This window comes from Triturus cristatus, chromosome 4_2 (assembly GCF_964204655.1).
Source record: "Triturus cristatus chromosome 4_2, aTriCri1.1, whole genome shotgun sequence".
In the NCBI taxonomy this organism is placed as follows: domain Eukaryota; kingdom Metazoa; phylum Chordata; class Amphibia; order Caudata; family Salamandridae; genus Triturus; species Triturus cristatus.
In genome coordinates this window covers 342,657,914-342,670,384 of record NC_140586.1, presented here as the reverse complement: position 1 = coordinate 342,670,384, position 12,471 = coordinate 342,657,914, and the positions used below count along the sequence as shown (strand labels likewise).

The 12,471-nt window shown below is 42.0% G+C and overlaps 1 protein-coding gene across 1 annotated transcript in view; it reads right to left on the bottom strand.

Annotated features, from left to right (window-relative positions):
- Positions 1-316: 316 nt before the first annotated feature.
- The window catches only part of LOC146833842 (uncharacterized), a 72,463-nt gene continuing 60,308 nt past the window's right edge, over positions 317-12,471 (bottom strand). Inside the window, exons 8-9 of the mRNA XM_085601742.1 lie at positions 8,597-8,663; positions 317-8,476 (exon numbers count right to left, since the gene is read on the bottom strand). Of these exons, the coding sequence (XP_085457868.1) occupies positions 2,393-8,476; positions 8,597-8,663 (6,151 nt within the window). The 3' untranslated portion in view covers positions 317-2,392. The remainder of the gene's footprint in view (positions 8,477-8,596; positions 8,664-12,471) is intronic.

Below are 12,471 nucleotides of genomic sequence, written 5' to 3'. Positions count from 1 at the left end.
CAGACCTCGAGTCTTCACTAGAATCCCCAAGTATATTCCACTTCCACATTCTGACAAGCATGCCAGTAACCATGGAAATGGGAATACAACACAAAGTTTGAGAGCAAGAATGAGAAAAAAATCTGAGTTTGATGCAGAAACAAATGGTGAACAAATCAAGAAAGGAAAAGTCAAAAGTGTTAAAAGATGATAACATCAAAATTTTCATGGTTCATAGTGAATACTTTTCCCTGGTAGGAAACCTTTTGAAGAAAGTTGCCAAGAGTATTTCAAATTTCTAAGTACTCAGGTAAAGTAGGGACAAAACACACACGTCTTGATGTTATGAAAAGCTTTTACTAAAAATAGTTTACAGAAGCACATTGAGATGTTCTTCTAGAAAACAATCAGTTTGAAATTAGAGCCTCCCATCTATGAGAGAAATCTTTAATTTTATCTATGTAGATTATCAGGCTGTACAGCTAAAGACACTTATTTACAAGGTTAGACATCAGACAATTGACATTAAATCTTTATGATTCGTAGTCTACCACTTCTCTTCCACGATAGGTGACTTTCGGTGATCAGCTAGGCGATATGTGATCTCAGTACACAATAATATACTGTAAATGTGTTAAACATGATAACATGAAATTAATATATCTGAAACCAATCAGTGGTCATTTGAATCAAGCTTCACAAACCTTATTGACAACATCTTGTTGATTCATTTTCCCTGATTCAAAAAATAAGAGCTTTTAAAGCATCTGCAAAAGTACTGATATTTGCTTGCAATTGAAAGCATACAAAGAGAAAAAGGTGATTATTTCTAAGTGGCCAGATGCTTTCCTATTTTGAAAAACTTGGTCAAGAGGTGAGCCTTTTGTTGATATTATATCTATAGAAATGCTATATTAATGGAAGTCGTATTATTTATGTGTGTTTACTTTAAAGTCAGGTAGCACTGACATCTCACAGAAATCCGTTACTGATGATAAATGCGGTAGTACTGAAACATTGTGTATTTTTTGCAATACCCATTTTTAAATGATTGGCAACTTTACACAACTATTTTAAAATCAGTGCCTCGGAGAACTAAATGCTATGAAACACAAATGTGGTGATAAGTATTTTATTCACAATTCTATGAATTTAGGTTTAGTGAGGTTGAGCGGCATTCTAAGATTTAAGGATTCAGGTATCATCCATGATGGTCAGTGGTCTCAAATGTTAATCAGGCTTCACAGTATTAAGTGCTTGTAAATGTTTTTGGGGTTTAGGATGTTTGGATGATCCAACAAATATTGTAGGGTTTATAGTGGAGCAGTCTGGAAAATCATACAGACTAGAACAGGGAGTTCTGCAAAATTTATTATGCATGAACCAAGGGTTTAATCATCAGAAATATGCATGACTGAGATCTCAATCCAAGAGCTATTAGTGTTCACACTATTTCTGCCAGGGATGTCTACACCTGTGAATTATGATCCACAGAATTGCATGCCTAGAGTAAAAGAGATGAGCTTATGATTACTAGGCAAGGGTTTATCAGTGGTGTCAACACTTGTGATGTATATACCACGGATATGAAAACCACAGGTGTAAATGTGAAGGATCGAAACTCCTGGGATATACAAACTATGGGTATGATTTTCAGGGGAACAAACACTACGAGTTGCAGCTCCTGGAGGAGGTAGCTCAAGGATAATTCTGGATAAAGAATTGTTTATGTTGCTAGAAGAGAGTTAAACATTTAGGACATTTTGAAAATGAAGATGATCAATAGGCATGTCAGTACTATCAACAATATTACCAGTGACATCCATATGAGGGATCGCAAAAGATGGGGCTTGGTGACTAGGGATACGAGGGATATGAACTCCTGGAACAAGATGACAAGAGATGTGGAAACCAGGAATCTCTATCATTTAAACATAATTGACAGAGATAGATGACCTATGAATCTCAACACTGGGTGAATGCAAAGCAGCAGTAACAACACCAGGGATTTGAACACCCAGAATATGTTGATCATGGATATGAGTTCCAAGGACCTGAAGTCCAGGGACATGGTGACCAGAAATAACAATACTGGGATGTCAAAACCTGAATCCTGGTGACTATGTATATTAATACCAGGGATTTCAAAGCCTCGAACATGCTGACCTGAGATAATGATATCAGAGATTTCAACACCTGAAATATAATATTCAAGGATATAAATACTTGGGATCTCAGCACTGGGAACACGAGTACCATTTATATGAATATCAGGGATATTACAACCGGACACATAATAAACAGAGATATGAATACCATTAAGCTCTACAACTCAAACGTTGTCCAAAAATATGAATCTCTGGAATCTCAGCACCTTGAGGGTGATGAGCAGGCATATAGGCACCAGCTATATCTATATCCCTGGTACGTGCTTACTAGATAGATGAATCCCTGGGATGTTAGTATCTGAAACATGGATACCAGGGATGTGTGTGCCAGGAATCTCAGCTCCATTAACATGAATGCCATGAACTTTAACACCTGACTCATGTTTGACATGCATTTCAATGGTAGGAATTTCAACACCTGGAACATGGTGACCTTGGATGGAAACACTGGGGACTTCAGCACTTAGAACATGTGAACCATTTATATGAATACCATGTATCTCCCCACCTGTAACATGCTTACCAGCTATGTGGTTACCAGGGACCTCTGTAATTGAAATATGTTGACCAGTGACATGAATATCATTGTTCTTAATACTAGGAGCATTTGCACCATTTATATGAATGCCATGGATCTCAATACTAGGAGCATGTTTTACATGCATTTGTTCAGTATGGACTTCAACACCTGGAACATGGTGACCTGCAATGTGGACACCAGGGATCTCAGAACCTGGAACATGTGAACCATTAATGTGAATGCCACGTATCTCAACACCTGGAATATGTTTACCAGAAATATGAGCACCATGAATTTCAAGACCTGGAAGTTGGTGACCTGCAATGTGAACACCAGGTATCTCAGCACTTGGAACTTTTAAACCATTAATAAGAGTTCCATCTATCTCAACACTTGGAATGTGTTTTCCAGATGTACGAGTGCCATGGATTTCGAGGCCTGGAACTTGGTGACCTGCAATATGAACACTAGGGATATGTTTTCCAGAAATATGAGCACCCTGGATTTCAAGACCTGGAAGTTGGTGACCTGCAATGTGAACACCAGTTATTTCAGCACCTGGAACATGTAAACCATTAATATGAGTTCCATGTATCTCAACACCTGGAATATGTTTTCCAGAAATAGGAACACCATTGATTTCAAGACCTGGAAGTTGGTGAGCTGCAATGCGAAGACCAGGGATCTCAGCACCTGGAACATGTGAACTATTAATATGAATACCATGTATCTCAAAACCTGGAATATGTTTTCCAGAAATATGAGTGCCATGGATTTCGAGACCTGGAACTTGGTGACCTGCGATGTGAACACTAGGGATCTCGACACCTGGAATATGTGAACCATTAATGTGAAGACCATGTATCTCAACACCTGGAATATGACTTCCAGAAATATGAGCACCATGGATTTCAAGACCTGGAAGTTGGTGACCTGCAATGTGAACACCAGGTATTTCAGCACCTGGAACATGTAAACCATTAATATGAGCTCCATGTATCTCAACACCTGGAATATGTTTTCCAGAAATATGAGCACCCTGGATTTCAAGACCTGGAAGTTGGTGACCTGCAATGCGAACACCAGGGATCCCAACACCTGGAACATGTGAACTATTAATAAGAATACCATGCATCTCAAAACCTGGAATATGTTTTCCAGAAATATGAGTACCATGGATTTCGAGACCTGGAACTTGGTGACCTGCGATGTGAACACTAGGGATCTCGACACCTGGAATATGTGAACCATTAATGTGAAGACCATGTATCTCAACACCTGGAATATGACTTCCAGAAATATGAGCACCATGGATTTCAAGACCTGGAAGTTGGTGACCTGCAATGTGAACACCAGGTATTTCAGCACCTGGAACATGTAAACCATTAATATGAGCTCCATGTATCTCAACACCTGGAATATGGTTTCCGGAAATATGAGCACCCTGGATTTCAAGACCTGGAACTTGGTGACCTGCTATGTGAACACCAGGTATTTCAGCACCTGGAACATGTAAACCATTCATATGAGTTCCATGTATCTCAACACCTGGAATATGTTTTCCAGAAATGTGAGCACCATTGATTTCAAGACCTGGAAGTTGGTGACCTGCAATGCGAACACCAGGGATCCCAGCACCTGGAACATGTGAACTATTAATATGAATACCATGTATCTCAAAACCTGGAATATGTTTTCCAGAAATATGAGTACCATGGATTTCGAGACCTGGAACTTGGTGACCTGCGATGTGAACACTAGGGATCTCGACACCTGGAATATGTGAACCATTAATGTGAAGACCATGTATCTCAACACCTGGAATATGACTTCCAGAAATATGAGCACCATGGATTTCAAGACCTGGAAGTTGGTGACCTGCAATGTGAACACCAGGTATTTCAGCACCTGGAACATGTAAACCATTAATATGAGCTCCATGTATCTCAACACCTGGAATATGACTTCCAGAAATATGAGCACCATGGATTTCAAGACCTGGAATTTGGTGACCTGCTATGTGAACACCAGGTATTTCAGCACCCGGAACATGTAAACCATTAATATGAGCTCCATGTATCTCAACACCTGGAATATGTTTTCCAGAAATGTGAGTACCATGGATTTCGAGACCTGGAACTTGGTGACCTGCGATGTGAACACTAGGGATCTTGACACCTGGTATATGTGAACCATTAATGTGAAGACCATGTATCTCAACACCTGGAATATGACTTCCAGAAATATGAGCACCATGGATTTCAAGACCTGGAAGTTGGTGACCTGCAATGTGAACACCAGGTATTTCAGCACCTGGAACATGTAAACCATTAATATGAGCTCCATGTATCTCAACACCTGGAATATGGTTTCCAGAAATATGAGCATCCTGGATTTCAAGACCTGGAACTTGGTGACCTGCTATGTGAACACCAGGTATTTCAGCACCTGGAACATGTAAACCATTCAAATGAGTTCCATGTATCTCAACACCTGGAATATGTTTTCCAGAAATGTGAGCACCATTGATTTCAAGACCTGGAAGTTGGTGACCTGCAATGCGAACACCAGGGATCCCAGCACCTGGAACATGTGAACTATTAATATGAATACCATGTATCTCAAAACCTGGAATATGTTTTCCAGAAATATGAGTACCATGGATTTCGAGACCTGGAACTTGGTGACCTGCGATGTGAACACTAGGGATCTCGACACCTGGAATATGTGAACCATTAATGTGAAGACCATGTATCTCAACACCTGGAATATGACTTCCAGAAATATGAGCACCATGGATTTCAAGACCTGGAAGTTGGTGACCTGCAATGTGAACACCAGGTATTTCAGCACCTGGAACATGTAAACCATTAATATGAGCTCCATGTATCTCAACACCTGGAATATGACTTCCAGAAATATGAGCACCATGGATTTCAATACCTGGCAGTTTGTGACCTGCAATGTGAACACTAGGTATTTCAGCACCCGGAACATGTAAACCATTAATATGTGCTCCATGTATCTCAACACCTGGAATATGTTTTCCAGAAATATGAGCACCATTGATTTCAAGACCTGGAACATGGTTACTTGCAATGTGAACACCAGGGATCTCAGCACCTGGAACATGTGAACCATTAATATGAGTTCCATGTATCTCAACACCTGGAATATGGTTTCCAGACATACGAGTTCCAGGGATTTCAAGACCTGGAAGTTGGTGACCTGCAATGTGAACACCGGGGATCTCAGTACCTGGAACATGTGAACCACTAATATGCCTCCCATGTATCTCAACACCTGGAATATGTTTTCCAGAAATATGATTACCATGGATTTCAAGACCCGGAACATGTAAACCATTATTATGAGTTCCATGTATCTCAACACCTGGAATATGTTTTCCAGAATTGCGTGCACCATGGATTTCAATACCTGGAAGTTGGTGACCTGCAACTTGAACACCAGGGATCTTAGTACCTGGAACATGTAAACCATTAATATGTGTTCCATGTATCTCAACACCTGGAATATGTTTTTCAGGCATACTAGTACCATGGATTTTAAGACCTGGAAGTTGGTGACCTGCAATGTGAACACCAGGAATATCAGCACCTGGAACATGTGAACCATTAATGTGAATACCACGTATCTCAACACCTGGAATATGTTTTCCAGAAATATGAGCACCGTGGATTTCAAGACCTGGAACTTGGTGACCTGCAATGTGAACACCAGGTATTTCAGCACCTGGAACATGTAAACCCTTAATATGAGTTCCATGTATCTCAACACCTGGAATATGTTTTCCAGAAATATAAGCACCATGGATTTCAAGACCTGGAAGTTGGTGACCTGCAATGTGAACACCAGGGATCTCAGCACCTGGAACATGTAAACCATTAATATGAGTTCCATGTATCTCAACTCCTGGAATATGTTTTTCAGAAATATGAGTACCATGGATTTCAAGACCTGGAGCATGTAAACCATTATTATGAGTTCCATGTATCTCAACACCTGGAATATGTTTTCCAGAATTGTGTGCACCATGGATTTCAAGACCTGGAAGTTGGTGACCTGCAACTTGAACACCAGGGATCTTAGTACGTGGAGCATGTAAACCATTAATATGTGTTCCATGTATCTCTACACCTGGAATATGTTTTTCAGGCATACTAGTACCATGGATTTTAAGACCTGGAAGTTGGTGACCTGCAATGTGAACACCAGGAATATCAGCACCTGGAACATGTGAACCATTAATGTGAATACCACGTATCTCAACACCTGGAATATGTTTTCCAGAAATATGGGCCCCATGGATTTCAAGACCTGGAACTTGGTGACCTGCAATGTGAACACCAGGTATTTCAGCACCTGGAACATGTAAACCCTTAATATGAGTTCCATGTATCTCACCACCTGGAATATGTTTTCCAGAAATATGAGTACCATGGATTTTAAGACCTGGAACTTGGTGATCACGGATGTGAACACCAGGGATCTCAGCACCTGGAACATGTGAACCAAGAATATGAATGCCATGCATCTCAGCACCTGGAACACGTGTACCAGGTATATGAACACCATGTATTTCAACACCTGGAATACGTGTACCAGATATTTGACTACCGTGGACTTCGACACCTGGTACATGGTGATCAGGAACATGGACAGCAGGAATCTCAGCACCTGGTCTTTGTTCACCTGTGGTATGAATAACATGTCTATCAATGCTTGGAACATGTGATCCATTCACATGAATTCCGTGGATCTCTACACTTGGAGCATTTTGTCCAGGAACATAAATATTATTGAATTCAACACCTGTGACATGTTTACCAGTGATATGAAGACCAGACGTCTCAACTCCTTGAGCATGGTGACTAGTGAGTTGCTTACCACTGATTTCTACACCAGGAGCATGGTGCCCAGTGACATTAATAGATTGGATCTCAACCCCTGGAACATGGTTTCCAGGGACATGATTACCATGGATGGCAATGCCTGGAGCATGTTGACTATGGGGATGAATATCATTAATCTCAGCACCTGGAACATGTTTACCAGGGACATGAATACTAATGAGTTCGACTCCAGGAGCATGGTGGCTTGGGACAGGATTGGGGTAGGTCTTAACACCTTGACCATGGTGTCCAGCAACAGGAATATGATGGATATCCACACCTGAAACATATTTACCACCATTATCAGGGATTTGAACAGCTGGAGCATGGTGAGGAGTAACATGAACCACAGGGATCTTGAACTCGGGAGCTTGTTTTTCATGAATACGAATTTCATTATTGAAAGTACTAGAGCTCTTTATAGTTGGATGTTCAGAGACTGTTGTCATAATGCTAGGGACATGAACAGCTGTGACAGTGGGGTTGGGATTTTTTGGTGCATGGATGTCTTTGCCTTCGGTGTGAATGCCTGGTTTATACATGTCAAGAATAGGAGCGATTGGAATCTCATGATTGCGAACATGAAAGCCTGGTAAATAATTGGCAGCAACTTGTATACCAGGGATAGGAATACCAGGGATATCAATTCCTGGAATTTGAAAGCCAGGAAAGTGCATTCCAGGAAAATTCATGCCTGGGATAAATCTTTGCAGGCTAACATCAGTCGGTACATAGAGCACAAATGATCCACTGAAGGCCCCAAATTCATGGCTGTGAACGCCATTTCTGCTGGACCCTTGGTAACTGCTGTGTCCTGGTCTCTTCTCCACTCTCACTTTCCCACCTCTCATGGGGATCTTGCCTGCATGAATGGCTGCTTGACAAATTGAAGAGTCCTAGAAGGGAGGGGAAAAGAGATATAGTATGAAATCCACATTTTTCTCTTTCCTTATATCTGCTCTTGGTATTTTCTTATTTCATACAGAATTAAAGATATGAGTATGCGTCGAACATACCTCAGTGTAGACATCTGTTCCCCACACTTTGAAATCATGTGTGAAACATCCATCTGGGCAAATAACTCTGAAACACATAGAAATAAAAAATATGTCAATCATGGCTGTTCAACTAATTTATTAGGCATGATCTCATTGTTATCAAAATTGATATTGGTAGCTTTTGTAAATCTTAAAAACTGTGGGTGATGAAAACAGGTTCATAACCAGCTAATTTGGTCCTCGAGGTAGATCATGGCACAAATCACCTGGTAGCATGCAATCATGGCAAGTATCAAACCTCAATTAAATAAATTAGCCTGGTTGGATCTGTCAGCCTTAGGGCGGTCTCACCCCAAAGTTTTGGCCTTCCTTTCCCATATTTGCTGATCTTGTTTCTGCTGACCTTAGCACTCTGCACCTTTTTCCACTACTAACCAGTGCTAAAGTGCATGTGGTCGCGCATCATAGTAACTTTTAGAAAGTGGGTTTTAAAAAGGTTTATTTTGCCAGGTCGTCATGGCAATTTAGAACTTCACACACAGGCTCCGGTGGGGGCTGCTCGCAGGAAGCTGCAGTGGTGCGGAGAGCGGGGAAGAGAGAGGGGGTTAAAAAAAAAATTGAAAATCACTTACTTGCTGGCCGGCCAGCTGGCCGGCCGCTTCCGCTTCTCCTCCGTCCTCTTCCTGGCTTCTTCTGTGGAAGCAGGAAGCCCCCAGGCTCCCCATAGCCAATCACAACGCTGCAATGCAGCATTGTGATTGGTCTGAGTGCAGTGGTTCCGCGCTCAGCCAGGGAATGGGAGCCTGGCATGTTCTCCATGCAGGCTGTAACCAACCTGTATGGAGAACATGCAAAGTGTGCATGAATGTTTGGCCAGCCCGAGAGGGTTGGTCAAACATTCATGCACACTAACATAGTGCCCTCCACTCCACCCCCTGCTCTGAGAGCAGAGCAGATCCTCCCCGCCCCGACGAGATGCCGCAGCAGGAACAAATAAAATGATAATAGCTGGAGTTATTATCATTTTCTTTTTCCTTTTTTTTCACTGCAAAAATCCGTGGGTGATGCTCCTCCTCCTTAACCACCACTGACAGGCTCTGCAATTACAAGCCTGAGACATATTTACAGTGCTACTTAAGTGGGTGGCACCATCAGTGCTGTAGGCCCACTAGTAGCATTTAATGTACTGGCCCTAAGCACATCTAATGCCACTTTACTAGGAACGTACATGTAAAATAAATATGCCAAGTGAGTATAAGACAATCTAACATGTTCTAAGGAGAGGGCACAAGCACCTTAGCACTGGTTAACAGTAGTAAAGTGCACAGAGTCCTAAGGCCAGCAAAAATGAAGTCAGTGAAGGCAGGAGGTCTAAAGACAAAAAGTAAGGGGAAAAACGCACCAAGGATGACAGGTCTAACAGTAACATAGACTTATCCCGAGTTGGCATATATAATTCACTTATGAGTGCCTTCCAAAGTGATAATACATGAACCCAGGGACTGTAAATTAAATGCTACATGTGGGCCTACAGCACTTATTGTGCCGCTCTTTAAATATGTCTCAGGCTTTCCATTACATCCTGTATGTGTAGTTTGTAAACTGCCAGTTTGATCTGGCAAAATAATGCTTTTTTCTAGGCTCAAACTATCCTCTTTAATACATATGTCACTCCTAGTGTAGGCCCTGGACAGCCCAGAGGGCAGGGTGCAGTATATTTAAAAAGTAGGATATATACTTTTAAGGTGTATATGTCCTGTTACTGACACACTCTTAAATGAGTCGTTCACTGCGGCATGGCCTGTTTCTCCCCTAGTATAACATTGGAGTTACCTTATTACACTTAATGAGCTGTAGTTGCCAAATGAGAGCAGGCACCCAGTTCAAGTTTGATGTCTTTGGAATTGTAATGACAAGTCTTAAATTATGTTAAAGTCAGATTTTAAATTACAATTTTGAAAATAAAAGTTTTAGAAGGTTGGTATTTTCCTGTCTTAGTAATTTAGTACCTGTAGCCTGTCTCTGGGTCACATGACTGGATACAACTGACAATTGGGCTTTGTGCATTCCTCCTAGACAGCCGCACACAACATAAAGATTAGGTGTGCCTGGATGGGCCATCACCAGCAGGGTGGGATGGTGGAGCTGGGCCCAGCCCTACTTATACTTGAATAGGCTGTGTCCTGCCTACACACAAAGAGCTGCATATTCCCTGTAGTTAGTCTGAAGGAAGCACAGGGAAAGCAGGATGCCAGGGGACTTCAAAGCAAAAACTTTAGCAGCTTTTCCCCCCTTCAAAGGCACAACTGAGTTTAAATACTGGACCTCAGACACCAACCCTTTAGTGCACATCTGGACCTGTGGATACTCTGCCAGGAAAGACTGCTGTGCTGTTGAAAGGACTGCCACTCTCCTGGACTGCTGCTCTGAAGGAGTGCTACCCTTCTGTGGTCACCTGCTGCCCTCATGCCTGGGTAAGAAGGATTGAACCTGCATCTGTTGAAAGCAGGACCCCAAAAGTGCATTCAACAGCTAGTTGACTGACCTCCTGACTAGAGCCTTAGGAACACAAAGCTCTGCCAAGCTTGAACCCAGCATCTGAACTCTGCAATCTGTGAGTCTACCATACCAAGTGGTGTCACCCCACTTGGTATGGTAGTCCTGGACCCTTGGTAGTTGGCCAAATGTGCTCTGCCTGCCTCTTTGGATTCTGTGGAACTGACTCATCTCCTCTGCTGCACAGCGTAACCCTGGGCAGAACTGACCCTTCGGTGCTCGGATTGAACCAGTTTCAAAGACCAGCATAGCTTCCTCAGCCTCTTCAGAACCACCATTGAGTGACACATCCTCAGCTCAGGGCCTTGTATTCCTCTTCAACAGCTGCCTCGACGACGGCGCTGAACACCACAATCGCAGCCTCGCAGTTCCTTTAAATCAACGCATCGCCCTGGCTGTGCAATGCATTCTCAACCCCGGAATTAGCATCCCAAGCCCTTGTCGACAGGATCCTCAACAGAGATGCAGGACCTCGCATCGCAGCCGCGCTGCACCTTGCAACCAATGGATTGGTTCGGCTCCATGACACATCTATGATCTGTATCCTTGCATGTCTCCCCAAACCAGGATTGAAGGGCCTTTCTTCAGTAGGCCTAAATAGGTCCTGATAGCCGGTCCATACTCCATCACGGTGAGGCTAAACTTGTGACTTTGTCCAGGTCTAGCAAGACCAGATATACGCAGTTGATGGTTTGTACTTTTTGATTCTATTTCTACTACAACATTTTAAAGTGAATTATGCGGTTTGACTGATTGTTTTTGTTACACAAGGGCTGAGAAAAGGTAAATTTAGGATTTGCTTGTGCCTGACCCTGACAAGGATTGTGGTTGCTGTTTGAACAGGGCTCACACCCCAGTCAACCCTATCACTTAAAAGCCTTTTCCCAAATCTGCTGTCTCTGTGCTCCAAGATTGGGACAAACAAACTAAAGATTGCTTAAATCTCTATCACTTACACAATTTGGTCAGCCTGTCCCAAAGTGTTTCAAGAGAATCTGAAAAGGATGCCTGGTTGAGAGGTGTTATGTAAAGACCCTGTCCTTCTAAAACTCATAACAGTAATTAGTCTATCTTTAGAGCTCTAGTACAAATGCTGCTGGTATGGTGTGTATATATATATTCACTGAAAAAACCATAGGTTTCACACACGTTATAGTTAGGAATTAGCATTTAAAAAACCTTGCAAATTCACTGAAAAAACCATAGGTTTCACACACGTTATAGTTAGGAATTAGCATTTAAAAAACCTTGCAAATTCACTGAAAAAACCATATGTTTCACACATGTTATAGTTAGCTGGACATTTCACTCTTACAAAACCATTGAAATTCCCCCGT